The sequence below is a fragment of the Hakea prostrata genome, chromosome 3, assembly GCF_041222555.1.
Source record: "Hakea prostrata isolate BN-2017 chromosome 3, UWA_Hpros_2, whole genome shotgun sequence".
Taxonomy (NCBI): Eukaryota; Viridiplantae; Streptophyta; class Magnoliopsida; order Proteales; family Proteaceae; genus Hakea; species Hakea prostrata.
In genome coordinates, this window is record NC_142602.1 from 20127930 (window position 1) to 20142235 (window position 14306).

Here is a 14306-nt window from a genome sequence, read left to right on the forward strand (position 1 = left end):
CTGCAGAAATTTCCTACACTGCATCTTCTTCCTCTAGAAACCGTAGACCCTAGTTTCACTATAACTCTCCACACTCCCAAACTCCTCAACCAAACCCCAAACCCTTTTAGGATTACCTTCTCTACCTTCCCTCTAAACCCTAACCTCGCCGACACCTTAAGCGATGTAAACAGGAATCCTCCCCCTAACCAAACCACTAACTTGGGCCCTAAACTGATGCCAAAGTGGCACACCTAGTGGGCTGGCCGAACCCTATTAAGGGTATTTTGGTCATTTTCCCACTTATTTTGATTAATATTATGGTCTAGTAATTTTTGTTTTATTTTTGTGAGTTTATATCTAATTGTATTTCCTTAATTGAGTAAGAGTTTAAGTCCCAATTAGAGTTGGAGTCCCAATTGAAATCCATTTTTAATTAAGATTCCTTTTGGATAATTAGTTGTGATTTTGCAAGATGCTTTATTTTTATTTGTGGTTGTTATTTATTGAGTTGTAAACAGGATCCTAATTTATAAAGGATTCCCAAGTTGAGTCAAGCTAGGTTTCTAAGTTAGAGTCTACGTCTTTTCCCTCCAGTTGTAAGGCTATACACAGCCCACCCTACCTCATTGTGAGACAAGTTGAAGTGAATACAAAGAATTTAAATCTTGAGGGAAATCAAGTCGGGACTTTCAATGGAGGGCCACGGCAGTTTTAGAAGGTATTCTTCATCAATTCCAACAAGCTTCTCCCAATCTCCAGCATCAATTCAACAACCCAGCAGCAGAATCAAGTGAGTACAGCAACCCTAGCCCCTTCTCCCTCACCCGCAAGGCCACAACTCTTCCCCACCCTTCCTCTTTCTTGTGTAAGCCTCCCCAGCCCTCCCCAGCCCTCCCCAGCCCTCCCCAGCCCATGCGACAGCCCAAGAACCCCTTCCCCACCCACTGCGGCAAACCTAGGACTCACCCCCACCCTCCCCAATACCCTGCGACTCCCTTCGCCCCCTCTTTCTCCCTTTTGGCCCCTCTTTTCCCCTTTAGGCCTCGTGGCAAGTTCTGAAAATTCAGACCAGAAAGAGAGGGGTGGGGGAAGAAGAAAAGAAAAGAGACAGATCGAGAAAGAGTCCAAGAACTCACCAAGAAACCAAGAAATACATCCAAGAATCAGCCCTACACCTAAGAATCAACCCATAACAACCCAAAACCTTTCTTTTCAGCTCTTGGGTGGTTCTGGGTATCTCAAAACCTTACCATAGGAATATTGTTAAAACTCGAACCAACCCATATCAAATTAGCTAAACCCTAACTTGTCCATAGGATCTTCCCAAGACCCTAAAACATCCCATAATCTTTTGTGAAACCTCTGTTAGAATTTTAGGATCCTGTAACCGGCCCAAGAATTTAGAGAAGAAGAAGAATGAAGATGAGAAGAGAAAGAGAAGACGGAGCTCATACATGTATTGGCTCTCTCCTATATTAATAATATAAAATCAGATTTTCATTTAAGAAGTTTTCCCAAAATGAGTTACAGCAAGAAAGAAAATTACATATTGCATTAAATCTCCCAAATCTACTAAAAAAGAAACTATCCTAGGGAAATTACTTGTGAAACAAGCAATAAGCAAATTAGAAAGTAACCAAAGAAGACCTAGATCTCCATCCAATAGAAGAAGTATCCAAATCTCACACAAATCATAACACTCCCCCTCAAGCCAGAGCATACAAATTTCCCATGCTCCAGCTTGGAGTAACAAGAACATATATTAAAAAACTTCATCAATGTTAAGCACAAGCCAACACCGATAAACACCAAGAGAACTTCATCAGGCAACAATCTTCATGTTAAATGAACCATCGAACAAATGAGAACATTAGGCAATATTGAAGATGAACCATATCCATAAGTATAACAACATCAAAGACACTATCCAAATAATGTCAATAGTTGGGAGGAATCTCCACTTTAATAGACAAAAATTGTGGCTCCAATGTCCACACATAAGTCTTGTAAGAAGGCAAGTAATAGGTAGAGGCATAGGTAGGTAAAAGACAATATTGATTACTATGGAGTGTGGACCAAGTAAGTACGTAAAAAGCAGTATGAGTTGATGCGAAATAAGTAGGTAAGTAAAAGGTAATATGGGTTACAATGGACCAAGTAGGTAAGTAAAAGGGCAGTATAGGTTACGGCTGACTAAGTAGGTAAATAAAAAGCAGCATGGGTCACTTGAACCAAGTAGGTGGGTAAAAGGACAATATGGGTTACTATGGACTAAGTATGTAGATAAAAGGTAGTATGGGTTACTAAAGACCAAGTGGGTAGGTAAAAGACAATATGGGTTATTACAGACCAAGTAGGTAGGTAAAATGTACTACAGGTTACTATGGACCAAGTAGGTAGGTAAAGAACTCCAATCTCCCCCTCACATGTAGCAATACACATGGACAAATAATAAAAACCACTTACCAGCATCTCAAAGTCACTACTGAGGAAGGAACCATGTTACTTGAAACCAAATACAAGAACTTCTAGTCATTATAATAGAAAAGTATAAAACTCTAGCATCAACTCAAACAGGGCAATAGCAAAAGTAATACTCACAACATAACAACAATAAACCGTGTAAGCAATAAGGAAAGCACCAACCAATATTAAGGTGGCAAATGCGTCAAAGGAAGAGTCGAACCAGTAGTGTATCCCAAAGATCCAAGATAACAACAAATTAAATCAGAGAAAGGTATTGAATCAGCAGCAACAATGTTGTAGTACTAGTAAGACAAGGTCCTATTTCTTTGATAATATAAGACAGCAACATATATAGTAGTCGGCACTTATTGTTCAAAATCAGCTCTAAGTAATGACAACCACAAAGCAACCTTATTTACTAGAAGAATAACACAATTGAAGTTGATTCTGGTAAACAAAGTAACTATACCATTCAAAAAAACATTCCAAACACTTGTCGTACTTAAAACCAATAACAGAAGCAATTGGAAGGCAATATGGTATCAACAGTATCTTTCAAAGCAGAAAATTTTAATAAAACAGAGGCAGCAATAGTATATCTTACAGCAGAATCCAATACAACACCAACAGATTTTATTTTTTTTCAAGAACACAAAGACTCAATAGGGCAGCAGCAGCAATCTCAGTGGTACTCACAACAAACTGTAGCAGCTATGGAGGAAAAACACCCAATAGGGCAGGGAATGCCTCAACGATAGTGTAGTAACAATTGCAGAAAATTTCAGATAAGTTACTAGGAAAAACAACTGTCCAGGGTTCTTCGGCAGTGCAGATCAGAATTCATCGGTTGTGATTCATCATGTAAAATCATAAATCTTCATCAAATTCTAGTTCTCCTTCTTATATGAACTAGGTTTCACCACAAACAAGAAAACCTCCCAACTCTCAACCTACAATGTTTATAATTTCACAACAGGATCTGTAGTCACTGCTCTGATACCATGTCAGAAACCAGACTCTAAGAATCAAACCAGAATCTAAAAAGAAGAAAGAAGCAAAGAGGAAGGAGGATGAACCAGCAGAGATAGGATAGCTCCCTACAATTCTAGATAGATTTCCTACACTCACAGACCACTTTATTTATGGGCTGCAATTACAATATACTAGGGACAGAATATTCTGTCCACTAAAATAGAAACAAATATTACCAAATATTAGGACAATATATTCCCTCCAATATTTTGTTTCACAAAAAATAGAAAGCAAGTAAAAAGGGAACTACAAAAAATAGGAACTGCAACACTAAAATAGAAACTATAGAAGATCCAGATCGATCCAGCAGAAGTTGTATCCACATCTCATGCAAATTTTAACAACCTTAAACTCATTACCATCTTAATTCCTACAACCTATTTAGGTTTTTATGAATCCCTATTTTTTCCCCAAAATCCTAATTTTCCCAAACATAATCATCCATCTAAGTTTGTTAAAAACTTAAAATATCCTATTCCCAGGTTCAATAATTACTTTGCTGGTTCACAAAGAGAGGACTCTGGGCTAACCCTAATTTTAGGGAAACAATAACAAAACTCCTATCCCTAGAATGATGGTTACATCATTAAGAGTCTCAATCCAACTAAGTGACAAATTTTCTAAGCCCTAGCCCTTTTGGATTAATTCTGAAATTACAAGATAATAACTACAGAATTAACTCCAGCCTAGCTAAATCCTAGAACCCTTCCAATTAACCCTAGAATCCATCAAAACCTAACAAACCCTAGAAGTCAAACCCTAAAGTAAAAATCCAGTTCTGAAATTTCAATAACAGCAAGGTGTAAAGTTTAAAAATGCAGACCCCTAGACCTATAAGCCTGGCTGAGACCTATTCTAGCCCTAACCTCACCCTAGCTCCTATCCATTGTTACAAAAACCATATAACGGAGGGGATTATAGCCCTAGAAGACTGCTGATTCTCAGGGAAGAGGATCCTGGGGTGAGCTTGGTTCTAGGACAATATTCAATCAACTAAAACCCCAGATCACCGTTCACATCATTCTTCTTCTCTTTTCTGTGGTTTGGGGGGTGTTGTAGGTGATAAAATAAAGCAGAAGAGAAGGAAAATTGATCAAAACCTACTGCAGGAAAAAGGCAACCTTGAGAAGATTGCCTGTGCTTAATGCATTGAATGTTCTACAGATTGTTACGGGAATCGGATGAGAGGGTTACAACCAAAAGAAAAAGGATCGTTCAAAGGGAGGAGAAATACAACTATTAGAGAGAGAAGAATCCTTCGGCTCTAACACCAAATTAGTGGAGAGCTGGTTAGTATGAGAATTGGGAAGAAATCTGAAAAGTGGATATCAGAGTCGCAGGGGAATGGGAAAATCACCAAAGAGGTGAGCCAGAAACAGGATAGCATGATAACTCCAGCCACATAGGCACTACAAACACTTCATGATTCCAGTCTTCAAATCTGAGTTCCAATTGCAGGATTGCATTTACTTGAAATGAAAAAGAAACCCAACATCAAAGGAAACCAAAACTAATCCAGAAACTCAAATCATCAGTCCTAACAGACATCTCTACATAAGCTACCAAATAAAAATTGCATGTTAATCCCAAAATAAAAATCATACAATATCTCCTAGCCTACTAGTCAAAAGACCCAAATCAACCCAGTTAATTTCTGTTTGTGTACCCATATGGATTTGGGTCAGACCAAGGTAGTGCACCTGCATCAGACTATCAGTAAGGGTTCTTTTTAAGAGTTTTGATGTTGTTGAGATTGGCATATACAACTCCTATTCAAAACATTGTTTCTTTTCTCCTCTTTTCTTCTGTTCTCTTCTCTTCACTTTTTTGTCCGAAGAAAATCGACCTCATCTCTTCTCTCTCCCCATCTATCAGTATGATTTCAATCCTATAACAGTTCAGTTGCTTACTTTATCACAGTTTTGAATCTTTTGATTGCTGGGACTGCTTGCATCTGAGATCCATAAGCTAAGTTCGGATTGCATAAATTACTGCACACAGAACACCAACTTGGCAGTTCCAACTTTTGTTGGTGCTAAGCAGGTATAATCTGTAAATCATATACAGGGAAGAAAGCAACTGAACAAAATTGGGATAGGAAAGAAACGTATCTACAGGAAACAAATACCAGACAAGGGAAGAAAACAACTGAACAAAATTGGGATAGGAAAGAAACATATCTACAGGAAACAAATACCAGACACGAAACAATGAAAACCGCATTAAGCAAAATCCTTGATATTAACATCTTTGAATTCTTTAGAGTTTAGACTCAACAAACCCAATCAACTAGAAAAAATAGTTAGACTTATCATATAGTAACACCATAATCATTATGTTACTTTGCTAAAAGACACAATTATTTATCAGTACACAAAAGTACACTTATACCAACAGGCAGAGCCACAGAATTTTAGATCATTTAAACACTAAAATAGAGTTCTTGACTTCATTGCAGGTATCTACATTCTACACTGTACTGTCAAATAGTGCAAATAAACTGACCAAAAAATTTTACCCAATATCTTTGCCAGATCTCTGGTTTGTCTAAAACATATACCTACCAAAGCAAAATTAATTTAATTATAAAATCATGAGGAGCCCGCTACTTACTACGATGGAAAGCAGCACAGAGGCCGGACTGAGCAAGAGCAAATATGAGATCCTTGGCTGCTACAATCTCTATAATTTTCGATCTCTTTTTAAGGAACTGTAGTCTCAGAAATAAATGAGCTTTTGGATCATATGTATCAAACTCCTCCTGAGCCAGCAGACATGGAAGACAAATTTAAGGGGTGAACAACAAGATTATGACTACACAAGTCTAACAAAGATGATTAACAACATTTAGCACAAAATGTTTCCAGATATCCTTATTTTACATGAAATTCTTGAAAACCACTGAGGACTAGTCTTCATACTATGAAAATGGAATTTCACATGAAGACTCAGTTACTTGGCTGGTAGCTCCCATCGAAAACAAAAGGGGGAAAAAAAGGAAAGATCTCGTGGAAATGTAAAATGTACTTTCTGCAGAATCCCAAGCCCCAAGAAAAGAAGAAAAAAAATTGGTCAAGTCTTTTAAATAAACAATGTGCACAAATAAATGGGAAACCCAAATAAATTAAGGCAACTCTCCCATTACACAACTGAGATAAGCATCTTTCCAAATGTTCCTCCACATTACACCTATAAATCACAGTACCATTCTTGAAGTTCATCTGTAAAACAGAAATTCTTCCAAACCCTTGATATCCTACAGATATCACTCACTTCATGCAAAGAAAACCTAAAATATGGTTCATCTACATATGTCATATATTTGTGAAAATTACTCCTTACAAAGAATTATGTGCAACCCTCAACTGTAAACCTTGTCAATAACTGTTACCCGCCTAATGTAGCCAAATATAACTAGTGAGTGATGTCTTCAAGGAAACAAAGCTCAACTTAGCACTGTAACAGCAGCCAAGGGTGGGGCAAATGCAAGTGCACTAACTCTACCATACAATGTTTGAATACCAAGCAACTTTGGAAGACCATTCTATAAATCACAATGGACAATGTCCCGAAAATTGAGGTTACAAATAACTTATGGATGCAGTTTTCAACAATTTCATGGGCAATGGGGGCAAAATCTATCACTCATTTGGCATATAATCCTGGTTTCGACAGGGTTGTAAAGATAGAGAGCCTCTAATCTCCAAGTTCTGACCTTCAGGAGAATGTCTGATCTTAAAGGGAGGCGAGTTCATTATGTACCGAGTGTTATTTGGGTATGGTAGTTAAATGAGTTTATTTGGGCTCAGCATTGTTGGAGGTTGTTTCAATATGAAGTTATTTAGTCATGGTCATAATCAAAGTTATTTAAGTAGGGGATTGAGCAGGTTTGTAGGAAATTCTAACCACTTGCAGTTCATAGTTATGAACGATAAAGGCAGTAAAATAGATCGGGTGCTGAAGGCTTCGGCACAACCAAAGCTGGGGACCAACAAATTAATCTCTTCAGGAAACTTGAGAAGAGGTTGATTACCTCTAAATTATGCAAAGGCACCTCAACGATGCTGTAGCTTCACCCATAAAGCACTCCCTCCCTCTTTTAATTATTTTCTCTATAGACTATCCATGCACTTAAAATATTTGGTTCTCAAAGATGGTTAAGGATCAAAGGGTGGCTAAGTTTGGAGCTTGGTATCTGAGCACTTCAAGAATGTAACAACTAACCCTCTCAAAGGTCAAAACATGACAGGCAACAAAAATTCTTTTGGATCTCACTGAGTTGCTCAAGAGATTGAGTCCTCAAACCCCAACATTGAGTTCGAGGCCAGCATAAATCTAGTGCCAAATAAAATTAGTGAGCAGCAACTCCAAAGATTGAAGCTGAAATCAACTATTGTAGAAACTAACCGACTGTGGATGTTGTAAGCTCATCAAACCCATGACACAATGTTTGTGATGTAAACCACGATCTAGGGTTAGGGTTTATGTTGTAATCCCTAGATAAGATGGCTGCCCAGTAATATTCCAGCCATAGATAGAGAGGTTTTAGGGTTTCAAGGCAGGTTCAGAGCCTACTACACAAAATTCCAGATCTGAATCCTTCGTAATTTGAATTTCAGATTTTGAAATTTTGAATCCTAAGGCAACTAGGTCTGGGATCAGGGTTTTCAGAGGTTTCAGCCAGTGTGGTATGGACTCTAGATTTGCTGGTTTTGTGATTCAGATTTTGGACTCGGGTTTGGAAGGGTTAAAGGGGTATGGAGGGTTTGTTTTAGGGTTTTACTGAGTTTCAAAAAGTTCTGCAGAGTTCCAAGGTTGAAGAAGACTTGCAGAAATTTCAGAATAGGGAATACAAGGTGGAATGGGGCAATTGATTTGGGGTTTCGATTCTACAGTTAGATGAGACTCTAGGAAAGGAGAAAAGGGTACAAGAGGGGCCAGAGAAGAGGGTTTAACCAGGGGGGTGTGGTGCTGGAATAGCAGAACAGGGGGAGGAAGGGGATGACCTACAATTGATGCAAGAGAGGGGCTGGATTTGCAGAACCTAAAGGGGACGGGGCTAGGGTGAATTGAGACTAGGTTGGGAACTTGGGATTGCTTCTAGGGCTAGGTAAGAAGGAAGGGGCTGAGGAATGCTACAGCTGAAGGTGGTAGGTGTGAGAAGGCTGCGGGTGGGGTGGGGGAAGGGCTGGGACTTACTTGGATGGTCTGGAATTGGTGAATTCATGCTTCTGAACTTGAAGATGGATTGGTTGTATGCTGGAAATGTAATTTGAAAGCTCTCAAAGACAGCCTCACGGTCTCCCTCCCCCTCTTAGGAACCCTACCACACTCAGCACTCAAGCCATTAGACACTCAAAGTTTTCAAATCGGAAAATAACTTACAATGGAGAGGCTATTATAGCCTAATTAACTGACTCTGACTTAACTTAGGAATTCCTTATCAGATAAGGATTCCTTTACAATTCAATTGGACTATAAAAACACTTATCAAATTACTATGCAATCTCAGCCCTTGGATATGAGATCCCACTCACACCCTTTAAGTCATCTAATTAAGCACATGCTATTTAGGTAACATAAGACCTAAGCAACTAAAATTACAATCAAGCTGGACTTCTTCAACTGGATAAAATAAGGGAATCCTATCCTACCTCAACTAGGACTGTTGACTTTGTCAAACATAACATAAAGACTCCAAACTATTCAAATCAAATACTCACTCGCAGACTCAGAGTTGGATGTGAATCCATCTTTCAAGAGGAGGCAAAAATGCCCAAATTGCCCTTCAAGGGGTTTCGGCCAGAATTATGGTGGCCTCTTGGATCCATCTTGTGGGCCCCACTTGGTGTTTCAATTAGCGTGGTCTTTGTGTTCACATCAGTTTGACTACCAACCAAGGTTGTCTAGGTGTTGCTTAGGTGTCCAAGCAGTTCTTTGGGTAGCCTTGGTTGTTGTCGCCTTGAGTTTGACACTCCTCCATCACCTCGATTCTTCTGGTGCGTTGGTAGCTATGCTACTAGTGATTCTTGGAGGAGCATCTTGTCAATCAGAATGGACAAGTGACCTGAAATAAAAGATATGAGGAACTTCCAGATTCTATTATCTACAGTTTCACAAGAATTGGAAGTAATTTTATCAATTATTTGGTGGGTCTTCCCCATATGATTCTGGTCTTAGCAAGGTTGCAAAGATAGAGCCTGTAGCCTTAAGTTTTGACAGTGAAATCAAGGTCTGATCTTAAAGAGAGACTTCTTACATGCCCAGCATATTACAAAGAGTTACTAGAGTAGAATATTTATTTTGTGTTTACTTGGCTTAGCATTCTAAGTTGGAAGTAGCTTGTGGTTATTGTCTTGTTGATAATAGCCATCTTGGGAAGTTATTTAAGTATAAGATTGAGTAGGAAGCTCTAACCACTTGTAATTTGTACTTATAGTCAACAACAGAAGATGGATAGACTGGAAAAATCTTAATTCATCTCCTGAGGTTACATGAGTAGAAGAAGCCATTAGCATATTAGATTACTGTTGAATTGTCCAAGAATTCTGACTTGTGTCAGAGAGATACAGCCAGGCTTTATTTATAATAGAAAATATAGGAGACAAAAGAACACTTCCCGATGTGGGACTAATACAAAAATAAATCCTTGAGACATTTTTTATCTTTGAGATTAATATTATTTAGAATTACAACGCTCCCCCCACAACTTGTTGCAAATATATCTATCATTCTATCATGCCCAACTTGCAAGTAATATTGCAAAACACTTTTTTTCTCAGAGTCTTTGTAAGCACATCTGCCTTCTAGTTGTCAGATGCGACGAAGGAAATGTGAGTTAACCCAGACTAAACCTTATCCTTTATAAAGTGTCTGTCAATATACTTGGTCCTATCATCCTGAACTAGATTGTGCGCAATGTTGATTGCTAACTTATTACTTACCATCTGAAAGTAGTTGCATGGAAGTCTTTGAATCTGTCCTCAGGTCTGAAGAAGTCCTTTTAGCCATAATACCCCACAAATTCCTTGTGCCATTACTCTAAATTCTGCTTCAGCACTGGACCTAGCAATCACTGCTTGTTTCTTGCTCCTCCAAGTTACTAGATTTCCTCCTATATAAGTGCAGTACCCAAAGATTAGACTTCCTATCATCAGGACACCCTGCCCAATCTGCATCTGTATATGCCTCAATTTTCAAGTGTCCATAAGGAGAAATCAGAATCCCCTTTGCTGGAGAGGCCTTTAGATACCTTCGGATACGATAGACAGCATCAAGATGTGAGGAATGAGGGTCATGCATATACTAACTCACCAGACTAACAACAAAAGTGATACCTGACCAAGTGTGAGAGAGATAAATCAGCTTCCTAACCAGTCTTTGATATCTGGTCTTGTGCAAGGGTTCTCCTCCTTTGGCCTTCAAATGTAAGTTAACTCAATAGGAGCTTCAGCTGGTTTGCACCCTAACATTCCAATTTCAGTAAGCAGATCCAGAGTGTATTTTCTTTGAGAGAGAGAGAGAGATACGCCATTTGCTCAACATGCTAGTTCTATACCCAAGAAATCTCTGAGTTGCCCCATATCCTTGATTTCAAATTCAGCACCCAAGAATATCTTTAGAGCTGAAATCTCTTTTTCACTACTCCCTGTAATGACAATATCATCCACATGGACTAGTAAAACTATCATATGGAAGTTTGTTTTCTTGATGAACAAGGTATGATCAGCATTACTTTGTCTATAATCGATGGACACCATAGTTCTATGGAATCTTCCAAACCATGCCCTTCAAGACTACTTCAACCCATACAGAGCATGGTTCAATTTTTACACTTTCCCTTGAGTTATAGTACAAGAGTACCCTGGTGGTACATCCGTATATATACTTCCTCTTGAATCTCCACATTAACCTCAAGTTGTTGAAGGCTCCAACCCAGACTAACAGCACATGATAGTACCACCCGAATTGTATTCATCTTTGCAACTGGGGCAAAGGTCTCTTAGTGGTCAATCCCATAGGTTTGAGTGAACCCTTAGCCTATTAGTCTCGCTTTATATTTTTTTACCATACCATCACCCATTTGCATCCAACAATCCTTTCTCCTATAGGTAGAATCACCAAGTCCAACATTTGGTTTTTTTTCCCCCACGGCTCTCATCTCTTCATCCATCGCTTTCTTCTAGTGTGTATAAGTTAGTGCTTCCTGCCAGGTGTTCGGAATAGAAGCAAGTTAAGAAGGAAACAAAGTACTGAAAAGCTGGGGATAGTAACTGATATGAGACATAATTAGAAATAGGATGCTTGGTGTATGTTCATGGTTGCTTTCTTAATGCAACTGGTAAGTATAGGGAGGGATCAAAAGCAGAGTCAAGAGATGACTTACAAGGAACATTCTCCTCAAGACTAGGAGTTGGTGCTTCCAATCAACTAGGAGCGGTAGAGGGGACTTCCTTAATTGCTTTCTTCTTATTAGTCTTCAAGGGAGACTACAATGTAGGTTATTGCTCCCCCTACACATTATTGTCCTTATCCATCAATTGTTGTTCTTGTGTAGTTACTCCATCTTCCAAGTGAGCTTTCATTAGTAGGAATATCAAAGGGAATATCCAATAGAGGAATGAGAACCAAAACCTCTTCGCTAGACTCACCTTCCCCTAAAGAGGCGTTCAAGAAAAATAGGGAACATTTTCCTAGAAAACAACATCCACAAAACAAATATCCGGTGGGAAGGAGGAGGATAACACTTGTAGCCTTTCTGGGCGGATTAACCAAGGAAAATACATTGTAACCCACGTGAGTTAACCTTATCTTGTGCGTATTTGGATACAAGCAATCCATCTTCAAGTTACCCCTGTTATCATTTGGTCCCCCTGGCTAATGCCGCAAGAGGACTGATGTCCTAGGCTCTCTTTAGAGCCTCCCCACAATGCCCCTGGCTGGTTACATCACAGCCCCTACCCACTCCAGCAGTCCAGCTTGGTAGTTTCCAACACTTGTCCAAGGTTTAGCACTGGGATTTGACAGCAACCTTGAAAAGCCACCTCCAGAGGCTTTTCACCCAATCATTTTGGATAATGCTTGCATCATCTGAATTACAGTGCCTATAAGAACAGAATTAGCTAATGCTTATCTCCTAGATACCATCAATGCTTCTTCTCAGGGGAAAAAAGTTTGAAAGCCAGGTCTTCTTCCTTCACCTTCATGAGGAACATCCATGTAAAATATCATACATGCTTACAATTGATCTCACGAATGTCCTCCGAGGCTTTTACCAGATCTTCAACCAAAAGCATCCACTTGCACTTACTTACCAGTCTACCAAGGATCTGCCTACCTTTTACAATGTTCCCTTCAACCATATCCTATCATCTGATGGCAAGAATACATCCATGCCTTATTTAGGATCACCTCAACATATCTGTTTTCATTTGTTTTTAAATCTAAAAACACAATAAGATCAAGTAGTATCAAATCCTATGCAAAACTTGAATATACTCAAAAGTCCCTTACCCTTGACTTCTTTTTGATTCCCCCAGCCCAAAGGATGCAAGTTTGACATCTCCCCCTCCCCTGGTATTTTGAACCGTCAAACTACTTAGTGTACCCTCCTCTTTCTCCCTAATTGGCCTCATAGCAGAAACACCCTACACCTCCTCTCCACAACCCGCCCACCAAAACCCATCCATGTTCTTCAGTGTTCATCTCACCCTGTTGAGTAGTCAGTCTCATTCCAATCAGGAATCCAAGATATTGATTCCCCCCCCCCCCTTTAACCTAAGTTACAGTCTCCACTATTTCTGATTTCTCTAATAAACTACTTGTTTTTTTATGGGTTATCTTTAATTAAGTCCAGTTTCAATCAACTGTTTTATCGGCTAGTAGGGATTCCAATCAGGTATCCAGTATATTGTTTACTTGCTCGTTTTACATCTCCTCCATCTTCTACTGTTATTTCTAATCAAAAGAGATAAGGGTCTTAGTCTAAACATCAGCCCCTCGAATGCTTCGGCAGAACCGTAGAAACATATAACTTAATTACACTACCAATACAAGAAAGCCCCAACAGAGCAGCTGTGATAGTTCAAGACCGAGTTTTCCCGGGACCAGGTTTATAATTCAAACGGTAGTAGAAGACAACAGCAAAATGAAAAATTCGACCGGAAAAACAAATAATAATAATGGTTGTAAACCAGGGAGCTGAACTCAATAAACCCAGACATCGAAGCGGATTACTGTCAGTCACCCATAAACGAATGAAAAACCTAACCTGTAGTTGAAAATTCCTGAATTTTTCTTGAGAAGCCGAGGAAGCCCCACGCCCCATATTCCGGAATCCCCCGATTTCTCGCCATTGAAGTTTCTTGACCGAGTTGTACAGTTCATTCTCCCCAAGCTTAAGCACTGAATCCCAAATCTTCGACGACTGTCTCACTCGTTTATTTGCAGTAACTCGAACTCGAGGCCTAGGAAGTGACTTTTTGTCCATTACCATACCTTCTCCTTGCCTCAGGGATCCAAGAGGAAGTCAGAGTGAACAAGAAAGCCGACCTCTTGCAGCGAATAATAAAGAAAACACCTTTCCTTTTCTATATGGCAGTCAAATTGTCTCGCTTCCCCATGTTTCCTTCTCGGTCCAGAGATCAATTCGAATTTCAATTTCCAAGCAGCTCCATTCCATCTCGCTTCGCTTCTACAGTTCTACTATTGTTCTTCGAGAACCGCCATATCCCCCGCGAATGTAGCATGCAGTCCCGAAAAGAGAAAAAAACACATGATGTACTTGGCAACCGGATCTTTTGCCCCGACGGGCAGACGTTCCCAAT

At 39.4% G+C, this 14306-nt stretch overlaps 1 protein-coding gene across 1 annotated transcript in view; it reads right to left on the reverse strand.

Annotated features, from left to right (window-relative positions):
* LOC149021457 (uncharacterized) overlaps positions 1–14306 on the reverse strand; it is a 34619-nt gene extending 20313 nt beyond the window's left edge. Inside the window, exons 1-2 of the mRNA XM_089149688.1 lie at positions 13751–14306; positions 6094–6241 (exon numbers count right to left, since the gene is read on the reverse strand). Of these exons, the coding sequence (XP_089005814.1) occupies positions 6094–6241; positions 13751–13975 (373 nt within the window). The 5' untranslated portion in view covers positions 13976–14306. The remainder of the gene's footprint in view (positions 1–6093; positions 6242–13750) is intronic.